Source organism: Rattus norvegicus, chromosome 10 (genome assembly GCF_021556685.1).
Source record: "Rattus norvegicus strain SHRSP/BbbUtx chromosome 10, alternate assembly SHRSP_T2T, whole genome shotgun sequence".
Classification (NCBI taxonomy): domain Eukaryota; kingdom Metazoa; phylum Chordata; class Mammalia; order Rodentia; family Muridae; genus Rattus; species Rattus norvegicus.
The window spans coordinates 111,997,501-112,017,463 of NC_141543.1; the positions used below are offsets into that span (position 1 = coordinate 111,997,501).

Below are 19,963 nucleotides of genomic sequence, written 5' to 3' on the forward strand. Positions count from 1 at the left end.
TTCAATTCCAGGCACTCACAAGGGAGCTCACAAACACCTGTAACTCCAGTGTCGGGGGACCTGACTTCCTCTGGTCTGAGTGGGCCCTTTCCTGAGGCTGTGCCAGCTGCTCTTCTGCATGGGAGCAGTGATCTTCGGCTTGAGGGGGCGTGGGAGTGAGGGGGCCCAGGCATGGCCTTTGGGAGCTAGAAAAAGGCAGCACACTTCAGCCTCCCCCCCCCCCGGGGGGGGGCTACTGTTTGGTTGTTCCCCTCTCCTGCAAGGTTGGATGAGATGTGGCCTGACCTTCAAGCTTTGTCCCCCACCTCCTATTGTTACACCTTGAGCCCCTGGGGATCTTGAGGGCTCTACCAGCCACACTATTCAAGAATAACCAGTTGCCATAGAAACTGATGCAGTTCGTTGGAGGGAGCCCGAGTTTATGGGACATTCCTGAGGTTGTTCAGGGCTTGCATGCTGAGCCAGGCCACAGCACAGTTGTCCTGTCTGTCCCCATTACAGCAGCATCAGCCCTGGGCACCCTCCTGCCTTCCCCAGAGACTAGAGTGTATGTGTGGTGGGCTGGTTACTGGACACTGGCTATGGTCCAGGTCACCTCCGTGGGAAGGTCAGAGACCCCACCTGGCAGGCCTAGGGGTGAACTATAAATAAACTGCTGTAAATCCTGAGTTGGGAGAGCAGGAATAAGCAGATTACTTGCTGATTACCAGAATGGGGATTTGCCAGCACGAAAGGTGCCATCTCAGGGAGTGTGGGAAGAGCTGGGTTAAGAATCCATCCTTAGAGGTCATGTGTGAGGTGCACTGGTACCTGGTGGCCTTGGAGCAGCCTCTGACAGATGGAGTCAGTCTAGAGGAGAGAGTGCCAGCTGAGACTCCCTCAGGCTTCATGTATCCAAAGCAAGCTTCCCCATCTCTGGCCTCCCAGGAGAGGTGTGAGGAACTTTACTGTCTGTCTTCTCCCTCCCTCCAGGAATCAATGTCTCAGCCAATCAGGATGAAGAACTGGACCATGAGACATTCCTAATGCAAATCGACCAGGAGACAAAGAAGTGTACTTTCTATTCCAGCACTGGGGGCTACTGGACCTTGGTCACTCACGGGGGCATTCAGGCCACAGCCACGCAAGTGTGAGTGTACCTGTCCTTGTCTCTGTCACCTTCATCACCATCACCCTAACAACCATGACCGGCACATCAACCCCACCACCATTACCTTTTTGGGTTTTTTTTGTTTGGTTTTTGAGAGACAGAGCCCACACTTATGTGGCCTTGGATGGCTTGGAACTTAAGCCTCCAACCCAGAGATCCACTTCTGCTGGGATTAAAAGTTTGTGCCACCACACCTGGTGGCCGCTGCTACTTTGGTCATCATCTCCAACGGAACCCGGAGCACAGCCTCAGCTGTGAGAATGGCAACCCAACCAGCAAAGAATGCTCACTGGGGTGGGGGAGTCGACCCTACTGGTAATGGGTACTTCTGTGGAGGACCCTGAACCCAAGGATTAGGGAGGCCAAACTCTGCACCTCTCTCTCTGAGATCTCCCCCTCCCCCACAGTTCTGCCAACACCATGTTTGAAATAGAATGGCACGGCCGGCGGGTGGCACTTAAAGCCAGCAATGGGCGTTATGTGTGCATGAAGAAGAATGGGCAGCTGGCTGCTATCAGTGACTTTGTGGGTGAGCATTCCCTGCCCTCTGTAAGATGGGGCAGTTCTCCATCTTGGGTCAGTGTACCTGAGGTCCCGTTCCACTTGGTCCGTCCGGAAAGGTGTCAGATCTCTGGGTGTCTTTTCCTTTCCTGTCTTTGGGGAACCTTGGGCACCTCTTTGCCATAGTGGCACACTTGGGACCTCAAGTCCATGGCCTGAAAAGGACAGGTACGGACAGGAGTGGTCAGTCCACAGCACCCTCTCCTACAGGTGAGGACGAGTTATTCATCCTCAAACTCATCAACCGACCCATCCTGGTGCTCCGTGGCCTGGATGGCTTTGTGTGCCACCGCCGAGGCTCCAACCAGCTGGACACCAACCGCTCCACCTACGATGTCTTCCACCTGAGCTTCAGGGATGGCGCCTATCAAATCAGAGGTGCGGGAAAGTAAAGTGTAGGGGGGCTCCGGGAGGGAGGCTTGCTGTGCGTGGGCCCTGCTGACCTCCAGCCTCGCCCCCAGGCCGTGGAGGTGGGTTCTGGTACACTGGGAGCCATGGAAGTGTGTGCAGCGATGGTGACTTGGCGGAGGATTTCCTCTTCGAGTTCCGAGAGCGTGGCCGTTTGGCCATCCGTGCCCTCAGTGGCAAGTACCTGCGTGGAGGTGCCTCAGGGCTGCTGCGTGCTGACGCGGACCTGCCTACGGGGGAAGCTCTCTGGGAATATTGAGGACTCACAGGGGGTCAACCCCAGAGCCAACCTACCCAGCATTAAACCTTTGTTGCAGAGTTGCTGTGGGCTCAAGCTGCCCAGGTTGGTAGTGGGAAGGACTTGGAGACGTAAGTCCCCTCTGCGTAGCACTATAGCTCTGCCCCTGGGAAAGCCCTTGCCCCTCTGTGCAAACCTCTCCCTCTCATGGTGTAAAAACCTCAGGGCAAGGGCCATGGCTAGAGATGGGGGCTGCCTCTATCCCCTCGACCCCTTGTCCCAGCAGTTGCTAGGCTTAGGGTCAGAGACTGAGGAAGGCCCCTCTAACCTTGGCTGACTCGGGGCTCGAAGTCCTCCCCAGGAGTCCACACCTGAGGGCAAAAGAGACGCACGGAGAGTCATAAGCCTAAGCCAAGGACGTCAGAGCCAGTGCGCGTGTCGGAGCAAGGAGGGAAGACAGGAAAACATGATGGGAAGGAAGTGATGGCCAGACACGCACCCTCACCGTTAGGACTGCCCGTGGCTTACCAAGGGACCAGGGACACATGTCAGGGAATAGCCTACTGACTCTTGGAGTTGACCTTAGCAGCCACCCTGAGTGCGCCAAGTCTCAGAATCTTGTCTGCGAGCCCCAGTGGTCCATGGCCTGCAGTGTTCCTGATGTCAGGCATACCTGGTGTGTCCCGGGACATCACACAGGTGTTGAACAAGACTGGGGTCCCAGCTGGATTAAGGGTGACTCTTTTTTTTTTGGTTCTTTTTTTTCGGAGCTGGGGACCGAACCCAGGGCCTTGCGCTTCCTAGGTAAGCGCTCTACCACTGAGCTAAATCCCCAGCCCCTAAGGGTGACTCTTAATCCACCATGACACTTCAGGTGTGACTCTCCAGCTGACCAGTATTTCTTCTACTCTGGCAGCCGCCTAAGAGTGGTGTGGACTCTACTGATCCAGCCAGTGCTGAGGACAACAGCCAAAGACCAGATGTGGGCGTGTGTGTGTCCAGGTGCAGATGTGGGCGTGTGTCCAGGTGCCTAGTGAGGCTGAGGAGGTGGGACATCATCAGGACCAGTCCCTGAGGTCACACACTTCCGATCCTGAGACCTGCTCAAGTTCAGGCTAGGGAGGAGCCTCTCAATCTCTGTAGGGTATAACAGCAAGTAGGGGACACTAGAAAATGTCAACTCTGACAGAGACTGAAGCCAGTACAGCCTAGCAGACACCTCCTTTTTCCAAGGCTTTATACCCTGTGGCTTGACCCACCCTAACTTGTTGAGAGGGCAGTACACAAAGGAGCCGGGGTTCCCACTGAAGAGTAGCCTTGGGGACAAGCTGTGGCCAGGCTCTTAGCAGGCCATCAGGGCCAAGTGAACTGGCAACCCTGGGAACAAGCACCTTGTTACAAAAGCCGACCTTATATCGACTCAAGGTGGTGTCTACAGTGGGCCTATTCCACTTCCTAACTTCCTTTATGGAGAACTTTGTCCTGTAGGATGGACAGACTCCCATGTAAATGCCCTGTGAGGTGAGGGTGGCAAGAGCCAGTGGCCTCCGTCTGGCCAGACCTCAGAGGGCAGACCTTTGGCCCCAAATAGCCACAGAAGCCTTGGTGGAGGGTGCCTGGGCACTGAGGACTGTCCTTCCGTCAGTGGGCAAAGGGAACCTGGGAAGGGTTATCCACCCAACTGCACAGAGCTCGCTCAACAGAGAAGGTGGAGGGCAGAAGTGAGTCAACCTCAGTGGACACCTGGAACTTCACAGAAAGGCAGCTTGTCAGCACAGCACCTCACAGACAGACAACAGGAGCAGGCAGAGCTCTGCAGACACGCTCCCCTCCCACGGTAACGACAGCACCAGCAGCAGGGCAGGGCAGGGCCCGGCTGAAGGAGGAGGCTGGGATGTGGGGCTGAAGAGCAGCACAGTGCTGGAGGCAGCCTTCCCACTGGCATCAATGGGAGCCCTCCCAAGGTCTTTGTGCTTTGGTTGCAGTGAAGTGAGCACTCTGCCCCCTGGTGGCCCCAGAGAGGCAGCAAGCGCTCCTGGGGTGTGCTGGGGTCAGCAGCAGAACCGTCCCAAACTTGGAAGTCTGGATTCCAGAAACCCTGTGTCTCCATGGCCTGAGTACTTGGGTGACGACAATTCTCATCAGGGGTGCAGAGGTTACAGTTGAGGGGTACTGCCAGGCAAGCCCCCAGTGTGTCCCACAGTGACGTGGAGCTGGCCAGCAGCTGTCAGGAAGGAGGAAGGCATGAGGTACTAAAGCCTGGTGGGTTCAGACATGCCTGAAGCTGCTTCACCTCCCACGCCCATTTTCCTGCCTTCCTGACTAGCCAGGAGGCGCAGCTGCCTGAGTCAGGGAACCAAAGGGTAACCTTTTCCATTCTGGGTCACCCCGGAGGTCAGCAGCATACTGGAGGGAGTGGGGACAGAGGACCCAGACCTACCTGGTCACAACAGGACAAGGCTAGGGTTACGCAGCTGCTTGTAAATCTGCAGGAGTTTCTGGGCTGTGGAGCAGGAACTCACTTCGTCTTCAGTGCACAGCTGATCACGCAGGGTTTGCACTTCACGGAGCAGTTCCTGTGGGCAGGCAGCAAGCTCGGCCCCATGCCCCACTTAGGAACATCTACTAGGGAGGAGTGGGTAGTCCAAAAAGGAGCACTGGGTCACACGGCCTTAAATACGCAGCACACAGCCACACATGGGTATGGCCAGGCAAACGGACATGACCCTATACATTCTGATCCATGCTGGTGTCCACTGAGTAGTCTCCCCTACATGCCATCTGGGGGCACTCCTTAAACCCAGGCACTGGGACTTACCTGGTGGTTGGCATGGATCTGCTGTAAATACTGCATACGGAGGTCAGGTGGGCTGGAGCCTTGGGCTGCTTGCTCTGTGACCATCGTCTGGAGGACATAAGGGGTGGGGTGTGTATGCGCCCCCGTGTGTGTGTGTGTGTGTGTGTGTGTGTGCGCGCGCGTGCGCATGCGCGTGCACGCACACGCTTCCCACTGTCCAGAACTGGTGCCCGAGTCTAGAGGGTAGGGTCCTCATGCTCCTCAGAGCAGTGATCTCTTCTTATCTGTCTCTTGGCTTTTCTGCTCAGCTGACCCTGACTCCTGTGGAGAACCCACTCATCCACCTACTAGTGTCTCCCACCCTGTTCACCAGGACTTTCCTCAGAGCAGCAGGAGTACCCACCTGACCATAATTAAGGCATTTCTGGAGTCTAAGTCAGGCCCAGGTTAGCCTCAAGCTTGCCCAGGCTGGCCCTGAGTTCCTGATTCTCCTCCTACAACCTAACAAATTCTGGGACTTGGGATGCACCACTAGGACTGACTAAAGAGGCTTTTTCTTGGTTTGCTTGTTTGTTTGTTTATTTGAGGCAGGTGTCTCTGTAGCTCTGGCTGTCCTGGAACTCACCTTTTAGACCATTCTGGTCTCGAACTCACAGAGATCTGTGTGCCTCTGTGTGCTGGGGTTAGAGGTGTGCACTAGCACACCCAGTATAAAAAGCCTTTTTAGCCTAAACCCCAATCTCCCTTCTGGGAGCTTTGGGCTGGGCCTCAGGCAGGACCCCATTCGGATCCGTTTCTCTCACTCCCTATGCAGGCTCACAGTGCTGGGCACTCACTCCTGCTCTCTGAAGGCAGCCTAACTTGCTAGATGCTATGAGGTCTGAAGGGTGAGGGCCCAGTGGCCTTTTCAGACAAGAGCAAAGTCTCCTAGGGGAGACCTGTCTAAGCCAAATATCCACCCAGTGTTCTGGAGAGTGTTGTCTGTAGGGAAGCTAACATCCCCACAAGACCCTATCAGCTGTGAGCAGATTCCTGTTCTTCAACCATGGAGGTGTGTGGCTGCAGTGCCCTGAATGCTAACCTAAGGGCACCTGTACCATGTGGTTCTTACCAAGGATCAACTGTGTCCCCTTGAGATCACACATGAACTCTAACCTTAGGTCCCCTGATACAGCTTTTTTGAAATGGGGTCTTTGAGGATGACCAAGTTAAAGTCACTAGGGTGGCCTTAATCCTATGAGGCTGTGTCCTTATAACAGGACATTGGGGCAAAGGCCACAGGTCCCTAGAGGCACCACTGCTTTGGAGACTCCTGTTAGTCCACACCTCAGAGACTGAACTCTCGGACACGTGCAGCCCACAGCTGGGTTATGGCCTGTCACTCACTTCATGGGGCCGAGTGCCAGGAGAACATATGGGCTGGCCTTCCAGCTCTGAAACCACTAGCACCTCCAACCTGGTCCTCCATTCACAGAGCTGTCAGCCATCAGCTCCTGACTCTTAGGGCGAGCAGTACTAGAGCACACAGGGTCAAGCTCCCAGCTGAGGTCGGGTGGAGGGTCACCTGGCCTTGGGGCTGGGCCACCTGAGCACCAGGGGAAGCTCGTCTGAGTCGTCTGAGTCGGCCAGAGGCTGAAAGTGGCTTCTCTGTGATGGTGACTTCCCTGGCTGTTCCCTCCTCATAGCTCAGGCACATTGGCCTGAAGTCCATTCCTGGGGCTCAGACCCAGACATGACAAGCAATGACTAGAAACCTATCAGACACACGGATGCAGACATTTCTGAACGTGGGTGACACAGGGGCTGACAGGACACCTGGAGGGGAGGGTCTTGTTTGCTGTGACTGCTCACATGGCAACGTACCATGCTGCCCACAGCCACATGGGTCCACAAGGAAACCTAGATTGGAACTTACTGCCTTCAGGGCCTCCCTCCAGAACTCCCCACCCCCGCTGGCTGTGGTACCTTTATTCGTCTGATGATGGCATGGTGCGCCCTGCACATGTTGGCCAGAGAGGAGCTCTCTACTTGGATCTCTACAGCCTGGATGGGCCCTGCAGGGCTCAAATCAGTCACAGCTACCTGCAACATATAAGGCCTTGAGTGGTTGCAACATGGTCTGGGCTGTTCTTTACTTTTCAAAGACTAGAGGAACAATGGCGAGAAACCTGTCTACAGGGGACAATCCTGTAGGACCTGCCTCATTCTGAGCCTTATCAAAACCCAAGCCGTATTGGGCTCCATGCCAGGGAGTGAGGTCCTGACACAGGGAGCTGAGCCTGTCTGTGGGCATCTTGGCCCCTTCCAGGAGGTCCTTACTGTGCTGACTACAGGCTGGGTAGCCATGGATTTCTCTTCACACAGTGGCATGAGACCCAGAACTTGGGGATTGTAGAAAGGTCTCAGCAACCAACAGTTTTTCCGTGTGGCTACCAGCACAGATGCTGTCCACCGACCGTAACTACTGCCAGTTCCTACTCTTGGCCTACGAACTGTCTGGTTTAGAAGCTGGCCAGAGCCTGGCTTGAAGGGGAAGTACAGTGGCCAATGGGGCTTGGAGGACACGGCCTGAGCTCTGGGGTGGAGGCCCACAGCTCTTAGCAGACAGGGCTAGTCTCCAAGAGTCTCTGACAGGAAGATGTAAAAGTCTGGGGTGTGTGTGTTTGTGTGTGTGTGTGTGTGTGTGCGTGCGCGCGTTGGATTGTCTCACTTGAAAGGGGGGCGCATCGTCCTTGGTGGCCCAACAGTTAGCTCTTACAAGCTTGAGGAGGTTACTGCATTCATTGTCCACTGACAATGTGACCCTAGCAGTGCACAGAAACAGAACACATGATGGACAGGGTTAGACAGGGCTGGTTCTCCCTGGGACACAATCTTGACCAGACTGATAGGCCAGTTAAAGTAACTCTTCATAAGCAATGGTCCAGGGACCCACTGAGGACAGTGAGCCCTGAGGTCTGTCTCACCAAGAACAGACAAGTAGCCTCTGCTTACCTCATGCACGATGAGGTTGACATCCGTCCCATCTGGGGCTATTCCCTGGATAGAAGACAGTGCCTGGGCCCTCAGGACATCCACAGCAGCATTCTCGGCAAGGAGCCAGCACAGGGTAGCACTGCACAGGTGGAAGCCTGGAAGAGAGAGAGGCACCTGCTGGAGCTTAGGCACCTGTGTGGCTTCTGCCAAATGTTCCTTTTCCAGTGCCACCTAAGTGTCCCAAATGCTCATAGTAGAAAGCCAGGCAAGCTACACAAGAGGCAGGGAGGAGTAGGGACTGTCAGGAAATCATGGACCCAGGACTCTGGTAGTCCTATGAGCCACACGCACGGCAAGGTCCTGGCTGCACTGTGGTACACAGACGGAAATGCTGTGCAAGACTGTTGCAGCTCTCTCCAGGACAGACTGAAACCAGACATGCAACCCAACATTCACTGGGAGCAGGACAGAGGTACGGACAACCAGGACACTTTGGCCATGCAGCCCCAAACAATGCAGATGACTCCACATGGTGGGAGCGAAAGCCAGGCCTAGTGCTGTGACAGAATTCAGACAGACCAGCATTTAGTCTGGAGACCCCAAGGTGCACTGTGTGTGAGAGCTTACCAAGCTGCTCTCTGGTGACATCTGCCTCTGCTTAGGTTGTGCCATGTCACAGACACACACAAACAACCATGATGGGGCAATAGGACACAAGATCCAACAGCATTTTGGATGCAGTGGGACTCATAGGAGCCACGGGGAGAGAAAGGGACACCCTAGTTGGGACAGACTGCAGGGCCCTGAAGCCAGTTGTGCCACCAACCTGAGTGACCGTCTTCTAGGGCAGCTCTGAGGAGGCCTGCAGACACCCTGATGGAGGCTGTGGATGGAGGCAGGTACTTGGCCCGTAGCGAGGCGGCACCAGTGGGCTCGCTGCCAGGGCCTTGGCAGGTCTTCAGGAAAGTTTCCACAGGATCGCAGGCAGGGCCAGGCACACTGGGGGCCTGGGCAGGGTGTGAGGCCACGCCAGGAAAGCGCAGGCACTGAAGCATGTCCACTGTGCGCTTGCACAGGGGCAGGCAGACACCCTCTTGCTTAGGAAGGTTGAGAGGGAGCTTCTCCAGGTAGGGGACCTCTAGAGGGTCTGAGGGGGCAAGGGCCTCACCTATCACCTCCCTGAGGCTATAGAAGAGCCAGCAGGACATGGTCACAGGCAGGTCGAGCACACCACTCTCACTAGGGCCCAGGGGCAACGTCACTTCCCGCCGGCTGCCTGGGCCCAGTCTGTCCACTGGAATGGTGTAGGTGAAAGCTGAACCAGTCCCATCCAGGTCTAAGGCAGAGGAACTAGTCAGCACCTGAATGCACAAGGTCCAGCCCTGGTCCAGGCTGAAGCTGCTGCTATTGTCCAGTGTGCAGGTGGCCATCAGCATGTCTCGCAGCTCCAGGCGGCTCCAGGAGGTGGTGATGGTACATGAGATGGGCCGGTCGCCCTCCTGGCTGGACAGCAGGGCACAGCTCACATTCATGGCCTCATTGAGACTTGTTATGGCCTTGTTGCGCTGGTCAACAGCTTTCTTCAGAAAGGACACCCTGCAAAGAACAGTCATGATGCCCAGGGGAGAGAGAGCTATCCCTGCAGAGGGAGCCATGTCTGTGGACTCCCTGGAGGAAAGGGACCAGATCGTGATTCAAGCACTAGCCCTCTGAGGATGCAGGCTGCTCCCGGGCCCAAGGAGTACGTCTTCCTCTGTCCTGACTGTGGAATCCTTTGGAGGAGACTCTAGGTTGCTTGACCTGATCTTTAGTCTTGGCTATACAAGGCAGGGCAGGATGGAGATGCTGAACCGGCCTAGGACTAGTAGGGATGAGCTACCCCCATAGATCACCTCGCGTGTTCCCAATTGGCCCCTTTTTCCTTTTGCAACACTCCACAGTGACAGTAGGTGCTAGGCCTTGTGGGAATATTCTTGAGTCACAAGGCCATAAAGCCCAAAGTCACAAGGAACAAGAGGGATTAGCACTGAAGGTGGCTGGGGGGAGACAGGTCAGGGAAAGACGTGCTCCTTCGTCTGGTGCTGGAAGCTTTGCTGAGAGCAGGTCCCACTGGCCTCTAAGGAGGGACCACAGAAGCAGGCAAGGGATTGGTATTTAGAAGACTCTTGGGCCCTGTCAGAGGGAAGAAAGGGGTCTCTTGTCTTCTGAGGGTTTATGTGCAGACTTTTTTGGCCCCTGATGGAGACAGCCACACAGATGGTTGTTACCCCGAACCTCCCTAGCCTGGGTCAGCTCCACACAGGATGCCGACCCCTAAGGACAGGGCACAAGCTCTGAGCTGGAGCCTGCAGCTCACCTCTCAGAGACATCGCCAATGTCCAGGAGCAGCTCCTTAATTTTCTGGCCTGCATTTGCCACAGCCATCTTGGTAGGCACAGGTGCCTCAGGGTTCAAGTCCAGACTGCAGGTGATCAGGCGTCCTTTAGAAGACAGGACCAGGAGCTCGGTGCCACCTGATGACCGACACACACACAGCACCAATGATAAACTTGGTGCTATTTGCTCTGGGCTCCAGAAAAAGAGTTGGCAGAGGACCAAGGCAGGAAGTGAGGGGAGACCTGGGAAGCCCGCACCAAGGGTCTAGACAGAGACGGGGACCACTGATCTCTATCTGCATTTTGAAGTGTATACACAAGATGATATACCACAGATGTGATGCCATGGTGGCAATTGGTCCACACAGATAGGGAAGAGGGGTCAAACAAGGTCACTGTATGGTGCCAATCATTCAAACGTGTCACAGCCTTCAACAGGCCACACAGAGCAGAGCTGCTGAGCCTTCCAAAGGAACGTGCCCTAGAGGCTGAGCTCTGCTCACCTCAGACTCTAGCTTCTCTACCATATCCTCCTGTCCTGCCCCTCAAGGGTCTACTTGCTTCCCTATCCCAACACAGCTCTTAACATAAACCCTGAGGTAGGCAGTTTAATAGCTGGAAGTCAGTTCATAGGGAGCCTAGTCTCAGGCTACACCCCCTCACCTCAAGTGGTTTAGGTCTTTTCTTTGAAGCATTTTTTTTCTCTTTCTCCTGTTAAATGTTTTCTAGAGCAGGCTTTAATATACTCTTAGTTGATCTTAAAGGAAGACACTGGGTGTGTGTGTGTGTGTGTGTGTGTGTGTGTGTTTGTGTGTGTGGTCTTCCTCTCATGCCAGTCAGGCAAACCTAGCTGAAGCTTCCTTAGAGAGCTCTGAGACATCCTCTGAATGGCTCATAAACAGGCCACACAGCAGCTAAAGCAGGTTCATCCAGCTCTCAGAGGACACACGGGGGTTTGGCCTGACCCGATTTGAGAGCTGCTATGGGAAGATGCTCTTAAATCAACCCCACAAGCCACATGTTTGTGACGCTCGACTGAGGGGCCATAGCTCAATTCTGGGGAGGGACACACACACACCAGAGGTCCCTTGACCCCAAGGCAGGAGTGAGTGAACTTCTGGGCTGTGCTGAGCCTGAGAAGGAAAGCCTGCACTTGCTGGCTTAGCAAAAGCTGCACCAAACAAAAAGGCAGGGAGGAAGGACAGCTTAGGGAAGACACTGTCAAGGAGGAGCCTGCCCCATGACTCTGTGACATCCGACAGTAGCTCATACCTGTAGGTGCCCTTGCTGTCACACACAGAGCAAGGGCGCTGCAGATGTTCAAGCTGGCTGGGCACAGCGTGGAGGGCAGGCTTCCTATGGCCCCGTCTGGCTTCTCAGGGTTCCAAGTACTGTCTCTCCGAGTCAGGTCTACCACACAGAGGTCTGAGGGGGTGCTGTGGTACATGTGGCCATCCCTGCCACAGGCGGCACAGAGCACAGGCCCCGGGAGGTAATACTCACGAAGCTCTGGAACCAGATTCCCTGACTCACTCCAGCTGGCCCTGATGGCCAGTGTCCGGCCCTGGTGACCAAGGGCTACTAGGCAGTCAGAGTGCACATTCTCGACAGGCAGCAGCTCTCTTACTGCTTCCTCCTCCTCCTCCTCCTGTGGCTCTGCCCTCAAAGCCCCAATGAAGATCACAGGCTCCTCTAGGTGGTGGAGGATCTTGACCAGGACCTTTGGGTCACCAGGGGCTAACTCAGAAGTAACCAGAGCCTTCAGGGCCACACAACAAAGCTGGCCATCAGGGAGACCGCAGAGGACCACAGGGGACTGCAGGAGAGTGGCATCAACTCCAAAGAGTAGACCAAAGAGAGCCTCCTCCAGCATGAAGCACCCACAGCCCTGGGGGTGACCATGAGGTGCCCTGGAGTCTGGTGGGAACACACAGCACAGTACTGGCAGGAAGCAGGGGGCTGTAGGCTCCCCCGGCACCCCACCTGGAGGGGTGCAGGTGGATAGCTGCACCTCACCGACCTGGCCTCCAGGCCGAGGCTCCTCCCCTGCACGGGGACACTCAAAGAGTTGCATCTTCCACTGGGTGGGGCCCTGTGCCAGGGTGACCAGAACATCGTCCAGCACAGTGAAGGCACAGAGGGCAGCGTCAGGGAGAACACAGGCATCTGGGTCCACATGGATCACAGGGTAAGGGTGAGTCTCATCCTCTTTGTCCTCACAGGCCTGGCTCCCAGACCTTCAGGAACAATGGAACCGCAGTCAGTATTGGGTGGGGGTAGACTCACATCCTGTTCAACTATAACCTGACTTGCTCTGAGTAGGGTAGGCAGGTGCTACCACAGGCCATTCAGCAAGTCACACACACACACACACACACACACACACACACACACACACACACACCCCACTCGACACATGGATCAGCCAGAAAAATATCTCTGCAGACAAAGCTCATCAGTGTGGGAATTATTCCCAAGGCTGCATCTGGACTGTGAGTTCTAGCAAAAGCCTGTGGCCAACCACCTCCTTCTGAGACCCATTTCTAAGAGGTCTTGTCGGACACCTGAGGGCAACGACAGTGGTACTCCTGGCTGCAGACTTCACTGAGCCTCAACAGCTTAGAACTTCATGGAAGTAGATACTACTGCCACGCCTGCATATGCACAGGTATTGGAGGGTACCAAGTGCAGGAACCGATGGCCGAGAACGCAGTCCCCTGCCTCCGACCATGGCGTGTTGTCAGTGGCCGTCAGAAGGACTACTACTGGGGCAAACCGCGCAAGGCTCAAAGGAGGAAATGAAAGCAGGCCTCCCTGGGGACCCGACTTGTGCACTGGCCGGACCGCGTGGGGCCACGCCCCCTCACCTGTCCAGTGAGTCCAACGACAGGCAGTAGATGCCAGTCCGGGCACACAGGACGTAGAGTGCCCTGCGGGTGGCCAGGAGCTGCAGGTGCCACACCTGGTCGGGAAACTGGTACACCGCCTGGGCGCCAGGAGAGCGAGGTCAGGCGAGGGCACACGCGGCCCCGGCTCACCTCCGAACGGCGCCGCCCGCCCGCCCGCCGCTCACCGTCAGCAGCCCGCCCTCCTGGTCATACACATAGACGAACTCGCGCCCGGTGGACAGAAAGACCTCCGCATCATGTCGCAGCACATGGGGCTTCCCCGCCGCTCGGCCTCCGAGCGGGCAGCAGAAGTCCGACAGATAGTGCACGCGCGAGGAAGCGCCCGCCATCCTGCGGGCGTGGGGCCAGAGCTCAGCCTTGAGGGGCGGTGCCGCCTCCAGGCTTTACGGCCGCCCACGGCGCGGCGCGGCCTCCGCCGTAAAGCGGCCGCTGCGGAGGCGTGGCCGGGGCCTGCTGCAGGGGCGGGGACGGCTGCTCTACCGCCCGCTAGATGGCGGGAATGCCCTGCAAGTACTGGGGCGCAAAGAGCCACGGTTTACTGGGGAGGCAGAAGGCCAAAGTATGGCTAAATGTGATGCACTCCTGAAAGTTCATTCGAGTCCACGTCAGGGTCCGTCTCAGATCACCTACCTGTTGAGCAGAGGTTGCTCTGGTGCAAGGTTGTATGCAGCACTTGCCCTCGCATCGTTTTGTGACAGCACTTGGGAGGGTATCGCCCACATAGCATGTTCAGCAAACCGTTCACTTGATCAGGGAGAAAGGTGCTTCAGACCAGCCGGCCAGAAGAGCCTCTCCTCCACGAACACAGTAGAATGTGATTCTGAACTAGAGCAGAGGATGCGGAGAACCCTGATGAGCTGGGTCTAAGGGAAACTACATGTTCTTCAGTGACAGCTCTACTTGCAGCTCTTTGAGAGAGCAGACTGAGACTCCCACCTGGAATGAGGCTCCAAGTACAAGATTCATGAAGTATTCGCCACTCTTCCAGAGCACTCATCAAACTAGATGCCACTGCCTATGCTTCTAGAGTGGCAGCTACTCAGGAGGCTGAGGCAGGAATACTAGAGTTTGGGGCCAGCCCAGGCAACCTTGACTCTTAAAAAATTCTCATCTGAAAATTCCAGTGGACAAATCTACAAGGTCTGAGGTACAACCAGGCACAAAAGTCCAGTGCGTTTTGGAACATAGTATGATCCTAGTGTAGTTGTCAAACAGCACCCTGGGGCTGGAAAGATGGCTCAGCACTTACAAGCACATACTATTCTTGCAGAAGACCCAAGTTTGATTCCCAGCATCCACATAGGGAAGGTCACAACCCTAATAGCTCCAGGGCTCACACATCCTCTACCGAGCTATTTCTGTACACAAAAACACACGATAAAAAACAGTAATAAAAGTTGTGTGGGGGGTTGGGGATTTAGCTCAGTGGTAGAGCGCTTGCCTAGCAAGCACAAGGCCCTGGGTTGGGTCCCCAGCTCTGAAGGAAAAAAAAAAAGTTGTTGGTGGTATATGCCTTTAATCCCAGCACTCAGGAGGCAGAGGCAGGTGGCTCTCTATGAGTTTAAGGCCAGGCTCATCTACAAAGCTAGTTCCAGAACAGCAAAATGTACACACACACACACACACACACACACACACACACACACACACACCAAAAAACCTGTCTAGAACCACACACCCCCCAGCCACCAAATAATTTTTCAGGCATTACAGGAATAGCCTGTCTGTGTCTCCCGAGTACTGGGAATGAAGGCACGGACCACCATGCCCAGCTGTAAATTTTTTAAAAATTAAAATAAAAATAAAGTCTGGACCTATTTTATCATTTATGAGTGGCTTTGGAACAGATCTGAGCCCCAGGCTTCTCTGAAGACACCTTGGATAGAAACAAGTGGGAGGGAGATGGATTTTTCCTCTGCAGCAGCAGAGACTCTTCGAGAGTTGGAAGCATCCTCAGTTTATCTTCTGCACTCCAGGTTCTAACACACGACTGACCCCATGCCTTACGAGGCAGCACATACAGGCCACACTGGTTCTGGGCACAGGAACAATGCACTGGGAGCAGGACAATCGCTTCAGGCGCTTTTATTAGGTTCCACTGCAGGGCTGGGGTCCACACCCAGCCAACACACACTTGTGAGCCCAAAGCAGAGCCGAAGCGGGAGCACCCATGTCCCAGGAGCCGGCTGCGGCTAGTCAGAGCAAGGCCAGGGCTAGACCCCATCTCTGAGCCTGATGAGGACCATAACAGCCACTGGGTTCGTGTGGGTGTATGCACACAGGCGCCTCTTTTTGCGCTGTAGGGCCTGATGGCAGGAGGGATTAGAGGTGGGACCAGGGCCACCTCCATGTAGGAGGAGGTAGCTGAGCTGCCCAGGTCTGAACCTAGTGTAGGGCTCACTCCCAAGCCAGTAGCTTTAGCTTGACTCTCTTTGGACAATAAAATAAAGTGCATTACTGAACAAAGAGTAACTCAAAACCATAAGCAGAGAAATCACAAAAAATTTCTTTAGCTAAAAGTCAGAGAAAAACAAGAATTATGTGGATGCCAGAACTCGAGAACGTAATTAACTTTGTAGACAAAGATGAATGGGGGAATAAGCAGTAGCAAACAGGTCTCCAGAGTCTGTGCTGCCCAGCACCTGCCCAACGTGAGTAATAGTGCTAGAATGATTGGCATCAGAAACATAGCTTAGTTGCAGACACAGAAATACAAGGACATCCAGTCTACCAGACTTAGGGACCAGAAAAAAACAGAAAGGTGAAGCCCTAGCCGGGACACTACCAGGAGGGAGGTTAGACAGCCCTCAGCACTTTATCTCTATACTGTTGGCAGGTAGCTGGAGAGATTGCTTGCCCTGCTCTCCACCACTCCCAACCCTCCAAGATGACCCTGTCAATACCAAACCAAGCACAGTGGCTCCTCAGCTCCAGGGCTGTAGCTTCAGATCTCATGTCAGGTGAGACCGACGGTGGTGGCCAGCCCTGCCACACGATAACCTAGCAACAAGTGCTCTGTCCATAGGGCCAAAGATGGGGAAGGAAGCACGGGTGCACTCTACTCAAGTGACACGCATGGCTCCCAGCAGTCCACAGTTGGCATGGCCTTTCCCAGGGTGAAGGACAGCTGACTTAGCTCTCATTAAGGCAACGAGGCATCAAGATATCCATATCTTACCTGGGTAAGGGCTGTCATAACGCAGCCACACAGGACCCTCAAACTGTTTCTACATGCCTCACAGTGGTCACAGGGGCACCTTTTCTAGGCTTTCTCAACTGCCACAGCACTGTGCAAGAAGGCCATAATGTAGGGACACATTAGGGACCAGAACTCCAGGGCTGCCCTAGACTTGAAGGGGCTGTCTGTGAGGCAAGAGCCACTACTGCTCTGATGAACCACCTGTGCTACCAATCTCTACTGTCTGCAGCGTGGCAGGCAGGAAAGTCTCAGGCACTGAGGTTTGCTTCAGAGGAGAAAAGATGGTGGCCTCCTGCCCAATAAACCACCCAAGAGGGGCTGCACTAAAGGAGGAAAGAGAGTAGAATTAAATCTATCTCACTCCATCTGTGCAGTTTTATCTTAAAAAACAAAACAAAACAAACAACAACAAAAAAAAACAATAAATAAAAGTTTCCTGGGTGGGAATTACTGATAACTGCTGATTTCAGACAAGTAAAGGGCAGGGACGTACTACACTGCATGTCAGACCAAGGCTACCACACCCTAGCCACACATGCTCCCAAAGGAGGGACACAGCCCCACAACAAGGGAACAGAGACAACTAGGAGCATCCATCCAAACACTGGGGAAGAAGGTGGGAAGGCAGAAAACAAAAATCATAGAGGAAGGAAAGATGGCTGGGTGACAGCAGCACCCTCTCTGTGCACCCCGATTTCAGGTGGTTGGTCGGAGGTGTCCAGTCCTCCAACACAGTGGGGAGTTATTGACTAAGTGAGGCAAGTGGGGTGCTCTTGGGCAAGTCTGCTCTGCCTTTCCAGTTGGGAGGTTGTGTTCAACCCCAGCACAGCAGTTGGGGTTCTTTCTCTTCAAGATCTGCACTGAGACGCTTCAGTATATCTGGAATACCAGGGTAGCTGGCCCCACTGTTTCAGGGCTGTGGGCTTCAGGCCTTATAGGGAACATATGGCACTCCAGACTTCAGAGAGGGCTGGACAGGCCCAGTCCTACACAGCAGAGGTCCAGAGCCCTAGGTCCGGGGAAGGCTGCACATCTCGCAGTGGCCTGTGCCAGGCTGGTTCATGAAGGTGCAGTGCTGACAAGCCCACATGGCAGAGGTAGCAGCGCGTGCAGAGCCCCCGACTGCACCAAACTCATGGAGGCCTGGGAGCTGCACACCAACAGTGCCTGTGGGGTAAAGTGAGAGCACGTCATGTCTGCACAGAAAGAGACATCTCCTGAGAGCCACATGGCAGGGCAGGGTGGCTCAAAAGTCCCTGTTGAAGCCCCAACTGTCAGTACATCAACTGTTTTGGCTGCAGTCAGCAAACGCCTCCCTATTTGCACTTGAAGTCTGCTCCCTGTTGCTAGGTATTTCTGCGAGAACCATCACACCCTGCAGTGAGCATCTGTGTAGCTTCACTCTCATATAAACTCTTTGTACCGTCCTTTGCTCTGATAAAGGTTCAACAGTGAGACTGCTTGCTACATCCCAGTCCAAAGATCAGTAGTATAGTTTCCTGCTATACTACTATAGTAGTAGCCTGCTCCTACGTAGAGTTCAAGTCCGGCCTGCCCCCACGTTCTCTGAGGCACTGTCGATTGGTATGGTTTTGGTTTTTCATTTTATTACTCTGATGAGCGTGTGGTGGCTTCTCATGCTCTCACTGCCATTCCCCTGAATGATGACAGCACAAGTCCCCTAACAAGTCCAGCCAAGGTGGCTGGCCACCCATGTCTGTCCCTTTGCCCAAGCACTCAGGAGGCACCTGGGTCAGTGGTCCGGTGTATATCGACAGAACTCATGTTCTACCCATGTTCATTTTGACTATGACCCTTGGTAGAGGGGAATGGAGACACTTACTGCACAGCTGCTCAATAGTGGCCCACTGTTCAGACTTTTTCCATGTCTGTGCTAGCTCCTCGTTTCTGGTCCTGACGGCTTCTAGCAGCAGGCTGATACTGTCCTGCAAGAATCCACAAGGAGGGTTGCATTTTGCTCTGATTGAGGGGGAAACACTCTCACTAATTTTTTTCTCTTAACATTAATAATATTTTTCAAAGAAAATTGAAAAAGAATCTCAGAAGCTGTCACTACAAAACAAAAGATGCATTAGACCCGTCACCTTGTATTCAGATGGCAGGGCTGACTTGAATCCACAACCAGGAAAAGCAGAGTTCCTCATGCAGAGCATCACACTGGGTGGTAAACATGTCATCCATGCCAAGCTAGGTGAGCATATTCTAATATACATGTGCCAAGCTAGGTGTGCATATACTATTATACATGTACAACAAGATAAGAGGACATTTACAAGCTGCTAGATCTAATTATTCTGGGAAGGACAACTCTATTTAGTCACCTTAAGCAAAGAGGTGGAGTTAGTGTGATCAAGGTCAGACGACTTATTCCTGCCCCCTTTGCATTTCTGTGTATCTCAGGCAAATAAAGACCATGGAAACAGGACTCTCATGCTGTGAACGCCCAAGGCATGCACACAGGCTTTCTGTACAACCTGCTGCCCTGCTCTGTTCAGAGAGCACCTATCATCTGCAAAAATTCACAGTCACTCTCCCTTATGGTAAATCTTTAAAATGCCAAGTGTGCAATGGTGTGTGCAGGTCTCGGAAGCTGGCAAACTTCCTGGGCTCAGGCCATTAACAGTAGTGTTTCATAAGGTGAGGTGGTATCAGGAAGCTGCAGAGACACTGGCTCTGAAGGAGTGCAACTGGGATGGTGTCAACTGTGGGGTCCTCAGGGCTTCAGGCCAGATGGAGACTCATTCCCTCTGTCCAGTCATTCTCAATAACCAAACTATCCTTCATCGTGAAGGCTAAAGGTCAAATATCTCCATCAATAGTAAAGAAAGGTCCCTAGTGAGGTGCTGCGGTCTGCATATTCTCACATGCTGGGTCTCTTGACACCAAGCTTCATACCAGTCCTTGGGATTCAAGGAGAGAGCAAAGGGCAGCAGGGCTGATACCTGCAGTGGCATGACTTCATTGGTGACCAGAAACAACAGGAGATGGAAGTCGGAGATGGTATCCAAGAACACAGATGAGGTATTCTGGGACAAGTAGGTGGCCAAACTATGGAAGTCCTAAGGAACAAGTCAAAAGGAGTAAAAAAGTTTATCACAAATCCCTAGTAGTAAACCAAGAAAGAGTTGTCTCCTACTAAACAAACACATAGTAAACAACGCAGACACACTATCTGTCTCAAAAACTACCAAGGAACTGCAGAAAAGGTGCAGGGAGCCAAAGAGCTAATGTGACTTTCTTGCCCAGGGAGACCTAAGCACAACTGACCCAGGTATGTAAGCGGGTTCAGATCCAAGACATTGCTCAGGTAAACAGAAATCACCCCTTAC

The 19,963-nt window shown here is 53.9% G+C and overlaps 3 protein-coding genes across 7 annotated transcripts in view; 1 reads left to right on the forward strand and 2 right to left on the reverse strand.

The window, feature by feature from the left end:
* Positions 1–5,710, forward strand: part of Fscn2 (fascin actin-bundling protein 2, retinal) — a 21,906-nt gene extending 16,196 nt beyond the window's left edge. Inside the window, exons 2-6 of one of the 3 annotated variants that reach the window (XM_087572596.1) lie at positions 973–1,129; positions 1,558–1,699; positions 1,838–1,839; positions 1,875–2,089; positions 2,173–2,440. In XM_087572596.1, coding sequence (XP_087428722.1) covers positions 973–1,129; positions 1,558–1,699; positions 1,838–1,839; positions 1,875–2,089; positions 2,173–2,378 — 722 coding nt within the window. In that variant the 3' untranslated portion in view covers positions 2,379–2,440. Of the gene's footprint in view, positions 1–972; positions 1,130–1,557; positions 1,700–1,837; positions 1,840–1,874; positions 2,090–2,172 lie in introns of all 3 variants that reach the window. The other 2 variants (XM_087572595.1, NM_001107072.1) reach the window with 2 other exon arrangements.
* On the reverse strand, positions 2,778–13,783 carry Faap100 (FA core complex associated protein 100). Of its 2 annotated transcripts, NM_001447233.1 has the most exon segments (10): positions 3,578–4,581; positions 4,798–4,933; positions 5,176–5,262; positions 7,120–7,236; positions 8,149–8,285; positions 8,957–9,726; positions 10,487–10,643; positions 11,778–12,742; positions 13,373–13,491; positions 13,579–13,783. In NM_001447233.1, coding segments are annotated over 9 exon segments (2,649 nt in total). In that variant the 5' UTR covers positions 13,744–13,783; the 3' UTR covers positions 3,578–4,581; positions 4,798–4,801.
* A 1,700-nt stretch (positions 13,784–15,483) lies between these two features.
* Nploc4 (NPL4 homolog, ubiquitin recognition factor) overlaps positions 15,484–19,963 on the reverse strand; it is a 55,527-nt gene continuing 51,047 nt past the window's right edge. Inside the window, exons 14-16 of one of the 2 annotated variants that reach the window (XM_087569507.1) lie at positions 19,577–19,693; positions 18,457–18,559; positions 15,484–17,780 (exon numbers count right to left, since the gene is read on the reverse strand). In XM_087569507.1, the coding sequence (XP_087425633.1) occupies positions 17,623–17,780; positions 18,457–18,559; positions 19,577–19,693 (378 nt within the window). In that variant the 3' untranslated portion in view covers positions 15,484–17,622. 2 annotated transcript variants of the gene reach the window in all.